Source organism: Cheilinus undulatus, linkage group 19 (assembly GCF_018320785.1).
Source record: "Cheilinus undulatus linkage group 19, ASM1832078v1, whole genome shotgun sequence".
Lineage (NCBI taxonomy): Eukaryota > Metazoa > Chordata > Actinopteri > Labriformes > Labridae > Cheilinus > Cheilinus undulatus.
Window position 1 is genome coordinate 25,245,309 of NC_054883.1, and position 16,267 is coordinate 25,261,575.

General features: G+C 40.4%; 1 protein-coding gene across 1 annotated transcript in view; it reads left to right on the top strand.

The window, feature by feature from the left end:
• Positions 1-15,367, top strand: part of ctnnd2a (catenin (cadherin-associated protein), delta 2a) — a 395,533-nt gene extending 380,166 nt beyond the window's left edge. Inside the window, exons 23-25 of the mRNA XM_041814718.1 lie at positions 3,360-3,491; positions 10,424-10,500; positions 11,273-15,367. Of these exons, the coding sequence (XP_041670652.1) occupies positions 3,360-3,491; positions 10,424-10,500; positions 11,273-11,692 (629 nt within the window). The 3' untranslated portion in view covers positions 11,693-15,367. The remainder of the gene's footprint in view (positions 1-3,359; positions 3,492-10,423; positions 10,501-11,272) is intronic.
• The last annotated feature ends 900 nt before the right edge of the window (positions 15,368-16,267 follow it).

Here is a 16,267-nt window from a genome sequence, read left to right on the forward strand (position 1 = left end):
TATTTTGTAATAGTTTTGTTTCATCTCTCTCTTCAAAATTTGTATGTGTCTTCTGAAGGTACATAACTATGTTTATTATTTTTTTTCTCTTACATGTTGGAAATAAACTTCACTAACTGACTAACTATTTCATTTCTATTTTGTTTATTCAATTTTTATCTATTTTACTTTAGTTTTTTCAATATATGTAAGTAAAATAACAAGTAACTGTCACGTTCTCTGCATTCAAAAAATTACTTGAAATTGATTTAATTGAGCGTTTCGCATTAAATTAACTGTTTGTATTTGCACATGACTACAAAAAAAATAAATGTTGGTATAATAAACGATCATGGATGCAACACAGTCTTCCTGTCATTTAAATATAACTAAGCAGAGGGTTTAAATGAAGAATATCCATTAGTCCGTAACAATTTGGCTCCTTAGTATTGGCATTAAATTGCGGCCCTCTTGAAAACACACAGTTGTCCATCCCTGGTGGAGGCTATGGCTTAGCTTTTAGACGCGCATATATCAGCCTTTAGGCCTGCCTCCAACCCTTCCTAACTCATCCAATGAAAAAAAAGACTTTTGAGATCATCATGCTAAGAGGGATTTGTGTGTTTGGAGGAGGTTTTGGGATAAACAGGAAATGTGAATGACTCCCATCTTCTGTCTTGCTCCTCTTTCCTTCCCATTCATCTTCCCCTTCTCGTTTCATTCTTGTGCTCCTCTTTGCAGTAATCTCGCTTTCTTCTCACCTCTCCCTCTGATCTCTTCGTCTTCACACACACACACACACATCAGTATCTCCTCTCTGCATATGCTCCAGTCTGCAATCCGGCCCTTAGAGATGGATCAAAGCAGGAGAAGTGATGATGGCGTGCAGCTCGCAGTGAGAGGAGAGAGAGAGAGAGAGAGAGAGTGGGATAAAAGTGTGGAGGAGATGGAGAGGAGTCGAGGATTCTGGATGTTAGCGAGACAGAGGGCGATACAAAGAGAGAGAGACCTTTGCATCCATCAGGGGCCCCACAGGGCCCGGCTGTGTTCAGTGCTGATAGGACAAGTCTCTCGGGCTCTCGTACAGTGACGAGCCAGGTCCCCAAGGGTGCAGTAACCAGGAGTGATGGCACCGTCTCCGGAGGTGTCTGTGACAGGTTTTTAGCATACACCTTAATGGAATCCACCGCAGAGGTGTCAAACGCTGAGAATTAAATATCAAGGATGTCAAAACATCACAAAAGCTTCACTTATCTCCTCTCTCTTTTACTTCACCACATTTTTCTTTTATAGTTTTCACTCACCACAACCAAATATTGTCTCAGTGATTTTAATGTGGAGAAAAAGAGTGGTTCAGCTCTTATACAGAAATAAAGGGACAGGAAGGCTCTTAAAAGTCTGTCAAACAGCCTTTATTTTAACTTTTTTGTCATCATTTCCTGTGTCTCCTGTGTCATATAAAGCAGACAGCACCACTTCTATCATCTTTCCTCCCTGGGCCTCAGAGGCATTTGGTCTGCAGGCAATGTCACGACATTTACCACAGGCTGAAAGTTCAACTACCGTAATATAGCTAGTATATGTGTGGTGAATTAAGTGTGACATGTTTGGCTGAATAATACTGATATAAGATCAGGCACAGGAAAAGAGATGACAGTTTAATGATACAGTTTAAATGACTAAACCAAGCAAAATAAAGTCATTTGTGAGCAAAAGCTGGAATGAACTGAGAAAAACAGTATTAATAACTGTATGTGTCAAAACTTTGTTGAGAATATCTCTATTATAGCAGGAAAAGCTGCATGAGCAATTAAAAACACTCACAGTTACAGAGAGGGGTATTCACACAGTTTAAGTATTACCTGTGGAATTATGTGTGTTAGAATATGATTGGTAATTTGCCCTGGAATTTTTATTTTATTTTTATAAATTACAAACGTAGTCATTCACATGGTATTATCAACACAGACATCCTGCATCTCTATTACAAATTGAAAGTGTGATTTGGGCAGTAGAATAATCATACTGGCTTTGACATTTTTCAGACAAATAGTCATTTGCAACGAGGCTTCTCGGGATACACCCCCACGATTATCAGGGAGGCAAATCCAGCTTAAAATGGTGTGGTTTGTGGCTGATCTCTATGGAGTAAATTGTGATTAAAAGCATACCTTTTTTGCTAATCTACAGATGGCTTCTGGCATTTCTATCCCTTCCAGAACTTTTTTAATCCAAGCACAAAATGCGATGTTTATACAAAGCTTTGATATGGCTAAATCCATGATAATGTGACTTTTTATTACAAATTAAAACAACTTCCTCTTAGCCCAATGCTCCAATCTATTCTTCTAATATTTTCTTTGTGGTAGGAGCCAATCAGAGACAGCCAAAGATCAACAAGAGACAAGATAATTATCTGCCAGTTTGGGGAGGCAAGAAGAAATAGCCCTTTATGGCCCAAATGATGAAAAAAGGATGTTCATGCTCGTAAAATTGGATTCATGGAGGTTTTATGCATCAGAGTACCACTTATGTGCAACATGATCATCTGAGTCTCTCTGGTCATTTAATTTTTGATGCATTCATCTGACATCCTTGCAGCACACATATTCTGGTAGTCCAGGTGGTCCTGAAAAAATAGATTTCTGTAATTTTATTGTGCTTAGAAGTGTTGAGTTCCTACAGACATCTTTGCGTAAAAAATACAGACAGACCATAAACAGCAGAGACTGGCTTGGGGTTCTGAGGGTTAAGACCACATGCAGATAGGGTGTAGACTTAATGCTGATTCAAAATTAAATAGAGTACGCATAGTTTGTAAGTAATGTAACATTCCTCAAATAATGACGGCCACATCAAGTCCTCAAATACTAGAGCTCAACTAGTTGTGACATAGGGTTAAGCTGGACTTTGCATTATAAATTATGGCAGATTTTGTGCATAGGTGGTGCAACAGACTGCTAGAATCCAAACAACTTCACTGCTATTTTTCCTGTGCTGTAAAACGACAGCATCAGTCTACCTACTAATCTTCTACATAATTTGTTGGTTTAGTGTCCAGTCATGACATTAATGATTGATTTTTTTTCTATCTGTTAATGTGTAAAGTCCTATAAAAACATTAAAAATCCCGATCTAATGTCTGAAACGTCAGAGGTGTAACAGATGTGAACTTTGATGTTCAAATATCCAAACCTGTGCATGTGTTTGTGTGTGCGTTAATTCCCAGCAGCCCTTGGAGGTGACCCTGTATGCTGACAAGCTAAATGATGAATAATGACGGTGCACCTTGAGACTCACAGAAGTCTAAGCACACAGACTGTGGAGGCTCACGCTGCTCTGCTTTTATTGCTCATTATTCTGCATGTGTGTGTTTGCAGCAAGCGCTCCAGCCTCCCCCAGAGAGATGATGAGTCTGAAGGAACGCAAGATGGACTACGATTCCACGGCAACCAACGCAGGTTTCCATAGCAACAAAGGAGAGCACACATCCCGGAAAGACGGCATGGCAGGTGTGTGTGTGATGGAGAGACTGAGAAGAATTAAATGATTCTATTTTATCCCCTTCTTTATCTTTTTTCCTCCTCTGTTTTCATTCGACTCTCTCCTCTTAGATTTTTATTCACCTTTGCCAGAATCTCTGTCTGCTCGCTTTCACACTGCTTTTTTCTTTCTCATCTTGTACTTTCTCATCCCTGTTCTTTCATTCTCTCTCTCCTTAAATGTCTGTCGACTACCATGTTTTCTTTAAGTCATACACGCCAGACTAACTGCCAAACTTAAAAACGAACTGCAGGAAATTCTGTTTCTGGTTCTGATGGAGCCAGCTGTGGAGTTTCCCACAATTCTGTTTGTCTTTAAATAGTTATCATAAGTTGTAGAGGTGCTACTTACCCTGATCAGTCATTCAGCTTGTGCTGCTTCTTTTCACAGCCCTTTCTGCTATGCTCTGGCTTAACGTCTGAAATATCGCGTGACTCGCGGTGACTTTTTAACCTTTAAATGAGATTTCCGTTTGCTGTAGGTGCTCACTAGGTAGCTGGATGTGACGCACCAGTCATCGCCAAAATGTCTTTCAGTTGCAGTTCTGCACCTAAGAAGTCGAGTCATGTGAACTTAATATGAAGGATGGATAACTTTCGAAATGTCTGGCCATCTGTACACTTTAGAGAAAAGCCAATAAGAACTATGGCAGCTCATGATTCTCACCTGTTGAGATGGCAGAGCTAAAGTTAGCTTGATGCTAACACCAAGCGTAGCACAAATAGACCCGAACATTCACACTTTTCTGAGTTAAAACTCAGGGGAGTCTTCAGTTATCACAGTTACTCAGTTAAAACATTCATGGAGTTTACAACTACACTGTAAGAAAAAATTAGTTGAGCTTACTTAAAAAAATTATGGAAAGTCGTTGCCTCAAAAATAACAAGTAAACTACACTTTACTTTTGTAAGTTAAAAAAACTTGTTTGTTAGTAGTGTGCAGTACTTGTTCTACTTGAACTATTTAAGTATTCACTACTAGTTTAAAAGCAATTATTTTAAGTTTTCACAACTGAGATTCAATTGATAATTTAAGTTTGCAGGACTTAGCCTAAATCATCTACTTTGAGTGTTAATACTTCACATTTTCAGTGCATTGTAAACACTGATAAGTTAATAGCACTCAAAATATCTTACATAACTGATCACCTTAGAAAATCAGCTAGTACAAAAGTTTTGTAAGTCATCATTTCACCTAAGGTGGACTATATTGTGCCACCATTTGCAACAATGGCTGTTGGTGACCCACTTCATCAATGACAGTGTGCCATACAACTTTCACTGATGCTGATAACATTATTAGTGCCCCCTATAGGCGGGACATCTTTAACTGAGACAGCAACTTCACACGTGGTGCATTTTATTTATTTATCTTATTCCCCCTTTTTTTAACCAGGAGAAGACCTCATTGAGATTAAAAATCTCTTTTTCAAAAGTGTCCTGGCAAAGACAGCTGCAGCAAACAGAGTGCATAAAGGTTTAGTGCCCAAAGGCATTCTGGGAAAACTGCAGATTTGCCACAACTCAAATAATATGAGTTATAACAAAAAATACTTAAATTGTTTGAGTACTGTTCACTTGAAACTGAAATAAGTTCTGTCAGCTCATAAAAATAGAGTTCAAATCGCTGTTTTGGATTTTTAAGTTAACACAACTTAATTATACCCCCTTTTTACTTAATTTTTTTTAAACTAAGTAAACTTAAGTAAATCAAGCCCTTTTGCTGTTATGGCCAAGAAGTACAATTAACTTGTTTATGATAAGTATTTAGAACAGGTTAAGAAGAACTGAGTAATTTCAATTCAATGTTTATGAGTAAAATGGATGTTGCTTTTTACAGTGTATAGCGTGTTGTTAGGATTGATTGATTGAGCCCACAGATGTGACATTAAAGGGGATGTATTTTACCCTTTTAAGACAAGTCTGTATTGTTCTCAGAGGTCCCCAAAACATGCCTGTGAAGTTTGTTGCTGAAGAAACACTCTAGTATAGGATTTTTGCATGTCTAAAGAGCCCTCTGTTTCAGCCCTTCACAGAGCGAGACATTTCTGTGTCTGTGGGTTTAAATGTTAATGAGCTGTCTGACTCCACCCCTGACCACACGTCCCTCTCTGGAAAAGGATTGAGGCACTCCTGATATTACAATGTTACAGCTTATTTTGATCTAGAAAAACTAGAACACTTAGTCATGTTGTGTGTTGTGTGTTTGTAACTTGCGGTTGTATTTTTGCACACATTGTCCATACAGCTCTTGTAAGCACAATTCTCAGTCTCAGTGAGGCTTTCCTGGTCAGGTAGATTAAGGAAATTAAAGGTTTTATGTTAATTAGGTGTTTCCTACAAGTTCTCTCAAAACCATAGAGATGTAGATCTGTATGAAGTGTATTTGACCTTCTCTGTTCATACCCTTAAAAACTTACCAGATAGTTGTTATTAAGTTGCAGAAATACCTTTAAAAAGATCTGATGTCTGAGGTGCTACAGAGATATGCATGACCATTATGAAGCCCCAAGAGATTACACTGACTCAACGATAATCTGACCATAACTATCAGTAGCAACAACACACTGATTAAAAACCTAACTGGCTGATGCAAACAGACTGCAATGGAAACATTAATCTTTCATTTTGACTTTAACGTTTATTTAAAGGAAGTAGCAGTAAACAGAAAACTTTCAGTCTTCTTTTTCAGCCTGGATGCAGCTGAAGGCTGATTGGATCATAGTCTCTGAGACCTCACCATGCAGGGAGGATCAACCAGAGGGTGTCAATATGATCCACCTGGAGAAGGTGAAGAACGGGCCATAATCAGGCCTGTTTTTTTGATGGACTGCTTACATGAATCCTCGCCCCCAGGACTGAATCCATTAAAGGAAGTTTGGCTGGCAGGGCATTAGGAGGTCATGGTGACGGCGTCGCAGCAGCAGGGTCTGTTTGTTGGCTCTTCTTAAACATCTTGACTGACAGTTGGATGTTCGGAAACATCAGCTGATGGAGGTGGAGACGGAACCATGTTTGGTTCAGGTTTTTGGCCTGTCTGCTCTTCCTCACCCCCCAAAACTGGACCACTGAGTGGAGGTTCAGCTGGCGGGGTATTAGAAGGTTGTGGGGACTGCATCCAAGCAGCAGAGTCTGGTTCTTGGCCTGTCAGCTCTTCCACAACCTCACCCCCCAGGACTGAAACCATAACTGAAAATTCAGCTGGGAGGGTATTCGGAGGTCATTGCGATGGCGTTGGAACCGCAGGCCTCCCGCCATCAGCAGTGAAGGTGGTGAGATGAAGGGTCGGGGTTCTGGAGCAGCTCCAGTCTCCACTGTTTGTGTTGGCGAGGGTGTTCTGGTGTCATGGTCTTCTTGATCTTTCTCCACCATGACACCTTCTCATCTTCCTCCAAACACAGTTTCCTGTATTCAACTAGTACCTTCTCGAGGGCCTCAGCCCTCAACATTTGCTGGGTTTTTTTTTTGCTTTTGGACTTTCTTTATCTGCTCCTGAAGCTCCTGTCTTACCTCTTCCTGCAGTGCAAGTTTGGAAGGAAGCTCCAGGCAGATGCTTGTCTTTTGTCAAAGCTCTTCCTTTATGGTCTCCATCTCCTCCTTCAGGGACTCTTTCACTAAAGTCAGCTTTTGAACCTGATCTTTCAGGCTGTCTGTTGTCACTGTCATGCTCTCTATCATCTCTTGGTTCTTAACAATGGTCTCCGAGAGCTCATACCTAATCTGGTCGAGTTCTCTCTGGAGGCTATCGGCCCTCCACTGGTTCTGCAGCTCTTGGAGGTCCTCCATCTTTCTCTGCAGAGCCAGACTTTCCTCGTCATGTCCTGCCACTTTGTTGGACAGATTAAGACAGCTGCTTTTTTTTTTCTTCCATACCTGAGCATTTCATCTGAAGTACCTTTACCTTCCTCTGCAGAGATTCTTTCTCTTTTTTCAGACTCTCAATCTGCAGCTCTTTTCTGGTGACAATCTCCAGATGCAGACGTCTGACCTCCTCTAACTCACTCTCCAGGCTGACAGCCTTCAATGCTCTGAGGTCCCTTTCTCTTTGGAGGTCCTCTAATTTCCTCTGTAGCACCTGGTTGGTTTCCTCTTGGGCTGTCAGTTTTTTAGACAGCTCATGACAGCTGTTAGTCATTTCTGTCAGCCGGCTCTTCAAGGCCAGAGTCTTCTTGTTTTTGCAGACGTCTTTTTCTGCATGTTGTTCATGCTTTGCTCCGTGCTTTGATTTTAGACACTTTAGAAAATCTGACAGGTGTTTGATCAAATCTTATGCCCTAGCTGTTTTTCTAATAATGCATAGTAATATTCAGAACAATGTCAAACTTACATGCCATATAAGTGTAATTTCCTACAGATTGTTTAATCCAAAAGCCCCTTACCCACATTTAATTCTTCTATCAGGGTGTAAATTGGTGATTAGATATTATAAAGTTTCTTGATAACCAGCAGAAACATCAGGCAGAAATTGAACTATCAATCACTTCTAGGGCTCCTGAAAATTTTGCCTTTAAAATATTGAAAAAAAAAAAAGTTGAGTGCTGCTTCCTGTTCTTGCACTGTGCTTGTATGATGTTGGGCATGGGCCTGGAGGATGGCCTTTAGGAGGCCAGAGCAGTACAGGACACAAGGTTGATATGAAGTGCTGACACACACTCCCATACCTGACCTGACCTGACCTGACCTGACCTGGGGTCCCATTTATTAAACAGTGCATAGAATCCAGACTGAAAATCTACATGCACCCAAACCTCTGAAATGGTGGGTGCCCAAAATAAATTAGATTTGTAAAACTGTGCCCATGCACAATTCTCTCTTTATAAATCCCTATCCACCTGGGAATATGCACACGTAGATCAGCCTCCTGGTCTGCCCTTTCTCAAAATGCACACCAGATGTTTTCGCTGTGTAAAGCACAGTGATAACCACTTGCACCATCGCACCATTCATCATTATGCACGAGTTTCACTCCAGTTTTCATTCAATGAGCTACAATGATTTCTTAACATTATGTCAGATCTCTCCCCCCAGCTACATCAGTGTTAATTTTGGCAGCTATTTTTAATTTTAGTCTCAGTCTCAGTCTTTAGATTAAATGCCTTAGTTTCAGTATTTTCTACCCTTTTTAGTTTTAGACTAGTTTTAGTCAATGATAATTCAAACCATTTTAGTCTAGTTTTAGTCCATAAAAAGTCCTCACATTTTAGTCTTTACTTTTAGTCCAAGCATTTATTCTCTCACCCGAATCTGGTACTAAATCACGGTAGTGTGATCTGTGCCATCTGCCAAACCTGGGGTCCCTGCCTTCTACAGCTGAGAGGCAGAATAGCTACAAATGCATTGTATTTTGACAGATTTAGCCACACAGGAGAAATATCATGGATTTTGAATGTCTGACAAAAACTACATTACATTTTAGTCTAGTTTTAGTCAACTTACTTTTTGTCAGTTTTAGTCATCACAGATCTATTTTTGTTAGTCTTAGTCTAGTTTTTGTCGTGGAAAAATAGGCTGTCGACAAACATTTTTAGTCAGAGTTTTAGTTGACGGAATTAACACTGCACTACATGATATTATTAAAAAGAGTTTAAGTCTATCACTGTGGAATTAAATTCACAAAGTAAAAGTCTGATGGATGTACAAAGAGTTTATTTTTTCACTCTTTTGTTTTTACAAGCTCAGCCTGCAATATGACAGATTATTAGAATATATGTTCTGATTGTGTAAGAGCTGTTCAGGCTTCATTTACACACTTAGCTCTGTTATATGGTTAAATACATGCAGGTGATAAAGATGTGCTCTGTGCGGAGAAGGAAAAGATGAGTCTGTGTGGTACAGACACCGAGTCCCAGTTTCTTCTGTGCATCTTGCAGCGAAGTGAAATTTATTAAAACTAAAAATCACTCTGTGATAACAAGGAAAATATTAATTATTTTCAAACAAGTGCTGGAGCAATGGTGCAGTTTTTCCTTGCATCTTGGTGTTAGGATTTGTACATCAAACAATGAAGACGGGGTTTGGCCACCTATGATCAGGGAGACTTTGATAAGGAAATGTATGATGAGTTTTTAAAAGATGAATGTTAACACATTATCATATAAGGGCTCACTGTGTAAAAATGCTAACGATGACGTGGGTGGTGGTATAAAGTTTTGTATTTAGCCAAATTATTTTTTCAGATGTATTCATCTCTAAACTGGCTTCAGTTCACCACCTCACTGTGTGTTACAAATTGCATAGGAAGTATTGCACGCCAACTTCAGACCTCATTTGTGTGTATGCAGCGTTAATAAATGAGACCCTGACCTGGTGATACTGTCTACCCTGGTTAAATCTGGGTGGGTTTGGCAATAAAAAGAAATGAATACTGCTTAATCCTATTATGGAAGTAGTAGAGGTGGGACTTAAGGCTAGACCAGTTCAGAACCACTGAAGATCTGTAACATCCATGGAGAAGATTCAAAAGTAAATAAATCAGAATAATGGCAGATTTCAAGCCATAACTATGAACATTCCCTGGTCTCTTGATGACTTTGTAAACTTGGTGAATTAGCCAGGTTTAAAGATAGCCAGCTATGCCAGCCAGACCAGTTTTGCTTCATGGTGCACAACGCTAGTGTGCATTCTTTTGTAGAGAACATCCTTCTGGGTTTGCAAACTCTCACTGGCTCGTGTGTCAAAGACAGCCTGTTCTGGAATCATAAACCTCAGATATATTTGATATTTATAATATCCAACTGTTCAACTCACTTAGGAGTATTTTGACCTTTCACTTTAGAATAATGTGGAAAAATTATCTGTTGTACTGAATTACGGCCCAACTTGTTGTGGTGGGAGCAAACCGGGCCAGAGATCAGATCTGAACTGGTCTAGTTTAAGCTTCTCTCTTTTCTCTCTCCTTTCAGTTCAAGTATCCTGTGGGACGTCAACATTGTTCCGGAACTCCTATCTAACTGCCAGTGATGATATCAAGCAAAACCAGGTGAGTTAATAGTCCTCTGTGAATGGTTTACACTCACAACACTGTTATATAGACACAACCATGCTAATGCAGCCATGCATGTATGTCACTCACATTAATTGGCTTCTGCTGTTCTGTTACTCATTAGGAAAGAGAGCAGTAGGCTGGAAGAGGCACAAACATGCACACTAAAGGTGTTTCCCTGTGATAACAGATGTACAGTAAAATCACACCCTTAGCTTTGCCAGTAAAACACAAATGCATACAAAAACCACACCACAGGATCATGTATGATAATTCAGACATGTTCCTCAGTTGATTTCACAAGTTATCAGCCTCAACTGAAGGAGTAACAAAAAGCGTCTTATCTCATACCTAATCTGTAATAAATCATCAAACAAGTGCTTTTGTATGGGTCCAGTCATTGCTTTTAAACTGGCAGGAGGAGCTGACATTGGTCTGTAAACAGAAGAATGTTGTGCTTTCACATCCACACATACTCACACAGACGTAACTAGCTTGTGAAGTTACAGTATTGCAGATAAATTGCCCCCTTCAGTACCTGCATGTAGTAGAGACTTCCCAGCATGAGTCCCTCCCCCCTTGATTCCTATCTGAGCCTTTTCACCTGTTCTACCTGCCTTTAAATCCTTCTCCTGGTGTGCTCACTCTCCTATCACCACTCTCTCTCTCACCCCCGCTACCCACCTCTCTCTGCCTCTCCATTCTTGTTTGCTGCACCTCATCATCACCATCCACTCTTTCTGCCACTTCCACCACTCCCTCCTCCCAGGCTCCAGCCCAGCCCTGCATCGTGCCCCCCCAGCCCCAGCAGGAAAGCCCATCAGCAGCGGTTCTAAAAGACTACGACCCCTACCCTCCCCCTCCTTCCTTCCCCCAGCCTCAGCCGCCGCAGCCTCCACCTCACAGCCAGAGCCGGAGCTTCGAAGATGTCTACTACGAGGAGCAGGGACCTCTGCCTCCACCTTCACAGCCACAGACACAGATCCAGGCACAGGCCCAGCCTCAGGCCCAACCCCAGCAGCCTCCGACATCAGGCGGGCCACCTAGAGACCCACGGGAAGACCTGCGTATGCATCTGGGCCTCAAATCAACCGGCAACTACGTAGACTTCTACTCGGCCTCTCGGCCCTACAGCGAACTTAACTACGAGACCAGCCACTACCCGGCCTCGCCTGACTCCTGGGTTTAGTTAGACTAAGGTGACAGGGGGGTGAGGGAGAGTGTGTGTGACAGGGATTATTTTTGCAAGTGATCAACAGCAGAAAAACACAAGGTGACAGCAAGCGGCAAGATGAAACTGGGACTTGTAACCAGTGGCAGAAAATTTCAAACATGGGGGAAGATGGAAGTCAATGTTAAGAAGTGAAGTAAGGTCGAGAGAAAAGAGAAACTGTGCATGTGCATGCCAACACTTTCCTTTTTTTTCCAGACAGCTTTATTTCTTCAAAGTCAGCTCCATTGCACTGATGAGTGGAATGGGTGGGAGTAGATAAGAAGAAGAGCGTTTGAAAAGGTGATGAGGAGTGGGCTGGGATAAACACAGGCAGAGAGGAAACAAGCAGGTAGAGAGAGAGGACAGAGAGGAGAGAGGGGATCAGCATAGATTTGTATAAGTAGATGCCTCTTTCAGGTTTCTGACATGCATCTATGCAGGTGCCATTTTGGAGAGGTATAGCTGCAGCTCACAGTGAATGTAAGTCTATGACTATGATGCAGGAAACTTGATTCAAATAAAAGTGCATGTTTGTCATAGTAAAAACGGCAAAGAAACATCACCAAAAAATACTGCTGTAGAAGACACTCTGACACAGCAGCACTCAGTCATTTACATTTTTACAACATAGTACACACTAATGAAATGAGTTCATACTAACCCAGCCATACACGTGCATTTCCCTGTCAGTATGCCGCTCTCTGACTTGTTCATGATAGCCCCGTCTTGTAAAGCTGCTGGCTCAGCAGTACGTCGGTACTTAGTACACTAAAACCATCAGACAAATCTCAGCCATCAACATCCGGGACACAAGTACTAAGTACTAAACTACATTCTCCTGAGACCTGAGCTTTTGTTTGGAATGCATTTTTAGTTTGTCCTACTCATTTGGAATCAGTAGAACCTAAGTATAAAATCTAAGCCTTGTCTTTGAACGGGAAGTAGTTTTCCCCGACAGTGATGTCTGCATATGTGGACTATATCTTACTGTACAACACTCAAAAAATACAGATTTTTCAACGTTTTTAATTTCAATAAATTTTGAGTGTGTCAGCCAGAGGGTCGTTCAGTTAGTAAGAAACATTTTCATTCATTCAGAGATGTACTTGTAGCTCTTTTTTTTCTGATGATGAACCACAAGAACTTTTTAAGCCCATGTATGAATAAAATTTCGACTAAAAGTTCTGGAGACCCTGGAGAATTCCATTTAAAACAATGGGAGATTCCCAAAATGTAAAAAATCCCCTAAATTCTCTAAGATGTCAAAGATATTACTGGAAAAAATCAGAGAAAATTCAAATATCCCTTAAAAAAATACCCCAAAATTTCCTCAAATATTCCCCAAATGAAAAGAAAATCAAATTATGTCACTACAAACTCTTTCAAATTTACAAAAAATTATAAATAATTCCCCAAATTTCAATGGAAAATTATGGAACATTCCCAAAATTACTCCTACAGAAAATTCATGAAAATTTCACAGGAAATTCCCTACCTGAATTTCCACATTAAATTACAATAAATTGTACAAATAAATTTCCATGAAAGTACCAAAAAATGTTAAAGCCAAAGTGGCTAGTTGAAGTCACTCTGTTACCAGCCACAGCTCAAATCTCCTTGCATTTGGCTAGTTGGTGGGTGTAAATGTAAAGCCCTGCTAAAGACCATGATATTAGACTATCTAAAAGTCTTCTTTAAATGTACAGAAGAGTGTTGTATTCCCCCGAAAAATTACATTTGAGAAAGTATTTCCAAGTATCCTGGATCATAAATACATGTGTGATTTGCATATCAAAGGCTTATGAACATTCTAATCAAGGCTAGACCTTCTGCCACCACATTAATTTTAGCTGAAGCTCTTCCCCTCTGAATGGCGCCTGCATGGACGTATTGCTGCTGTGAGCTGCTTCATCTACATGCATGTAGCTATGAAGTACTGGGGAAGCAGATGAGGCTGAGTTTTAACACTAAGGTAGCAGGAAGTGGCCTGTCCATTGTTAAAGACAAAGAGAGGAGCAACGTGAGGATTGTTGAGGGGGCTGGGTGGAATAAAAGCACAGAAAACAATGAAAGCACATGAGGCACAAGGTGAAAAGTGGATGTTTGCCATTTCACCGGAGTGACAAACGTAGCACTGCTTTCCTCCGCTTGTTTTTTGTTGCGATGGCCTTGACGCCTTCACAGGCTTCTCAGTTTATGTTCTTGGAATGTCATCTCTTCTCAACTTTTTGTCTCCATTCTTTACATTTTCACATTTTTATTTGTACACTTTGAAATTGTCATGTAAAAGAAGCCTTTTTATTTTCATTGTACAGTTCAAAGTTGATATAGTGTGTATATTACACATGTTTTTGATGGGGCCACTTATGAAACTCTTTTTCCATAACCTTAACAAGAAAACGAACACGAGACACAAAAACCAGAGACAAAGACGGACAGGATGGAGATGGAACACCTTTGTTTTGACCTTTTTCAGCCAGAGAGGAAACCCTGCAGTGTGTTTCTCTCTCCATCAGTGAATTTTGTTGTGGACACACTTTAACGTGAAGAGCAGTTCCATGCTGCCACATCAATAGATTGGCAGAGCAGCATCACTCCGGAGTCCTTGTCAACAAAAAGTGCTTTTTCACTGCCGAAAGAATTGATGTGTATGTTTAAAGCACACTCTGTCTTTGGAAAGGATCTCTTTTTTTCCTTTTCAGGAGCTGATCTGTTTGACCATGTCAACTTTAAGTGGTTTCTCATTGTTACTTGTGCGTAGGAACTGGTCCATCCGACAGTGAGTGTTGTACATGTCGGTGTATGATGGGAACAAGAACAAAGAGGGAGGCGTGACATTGTGCCAAACTTTGACACCTCATGGGCCAGTCTGATTGGACTTTAAAGGGACATTCTGTCAAAGTTAAAGACAATGACCGAGGAGGAGGATTCCTCTGCTGTTTGTAACTTTTATTTTCTTGTGTTTTAATCAGGTGAAGCCGTACTTTTTGCTGGGGATTATGGGTAACATCTCTCTCCCATAGATGTACAGACCTGCCTCTCTGTGTTGACTGAGTGTGTGCGGACACAAGCGTGTGTGCGTTTGTGTGCATGTGTGTGACAGAATGTGTGCGTACACGTAAACCTGAGCGAGCGTATCTATGCATGCATGTGTGTAGTAGTGTGCGTATGCCTCTGTTGCGTGTATGTGTGTGCGTTCCTGTATAAATCAGTGTCCAAACAAGGCATTCCTACCAACAGTTTGTCCGGTTTTACAACATGAACAACCAAGGTAAAAATCACTAGAATGAAATGTTGATATAGAATGACAAATCTATGAATATATGAATATAAATATAAATATATATATAATTTTTATGTGCAGATGTCAGTGTCACTAAATGCAAGAAATGTTCGCAGAGAAAAAATGATAATGTGATGTACAACAGGACTCTTGTTCACTTGACCTAAACGTGGAAGCTGCTGATAAGATGACCCCCCTCTCCCCTCCCCTCCCCTCCCGACCGGGACAAAAGAGAAACCCCACCTGAAGATGCTCAGGCTCTGGTGCGAGTTGTGTGTAATTGTGTGTCCATGCTTCTTAGATGACCCTGCTGAGAGAGGACCGTACTTGAACACAAGGAAAAAATAAAAAAAAAAACTCTTTACAAACAAGCGTCCTGGTTTCCACTCTTGTTGATTTCATCGGCCAACTTCAGACCAAAGATTTGCCATGAGATGAGATGCAACTTCTGCAAAGGGCTACTCTTTTATGGTTAGTTTACACAGCTGCAACTTTTTCCTGCAAAAGACCAAAATAGTCTTGTTGCATCCCAAGTCTTTGGTTTGAGTTGGGCTTCCAACAGTGAAGTTCTACAGCAGCATGTGTTTAAGTTTCTCTATAGGTACACTGCTCAAAGTGAAGACAAAGCAATCCTGGTATACAGCTCGGGTCAGTCAGACACACCTTAATTAGGGAGCTTTTATTGTTGCAGAACTATTTGCAAAAGCATACAAAGATCTTTGCAAACGTCTGCTAATACATGCAAAATACACAAAAGGATGCACAGATCTGCAAACGCATGTACACAAATCAGCAAATGTATGCACAAACCTGCAAATGTGCAGAAAGATTTCAAAATCTTCGAAAAGTTCCACTTTTTTTTCAGAGTTCCAGATTTGTTCACGCATATAAAAAAATGATATATGCATTTGCAGATTTGTGTACAGATCTTATGTGTGTACAGATCTCTGTACGTGCATTTGCAATAGTTTTGAAACAATGATAGCTCCATATTGAATGAGCTTTATATTTAAATAAAGGTTTACGCTCTTTCTTTTGGTCATTCTTGGATCACAGTTTAAACATGTATTTTACCATAGGCAGACTTAATGAAATGTTTGAAAAAAAAAACTCTAGAGATATGAAGATATTAGACACTGTTTATATACTCAATGAGCTAAAATGCTGAGATTATATTTAGTTTTAATTATATTTGTGAAGATGCCATAGCATACTTGATCACTTCACAGTCAACATTTCGAAAAAGCACCCAGAAACCTCAAGATAAT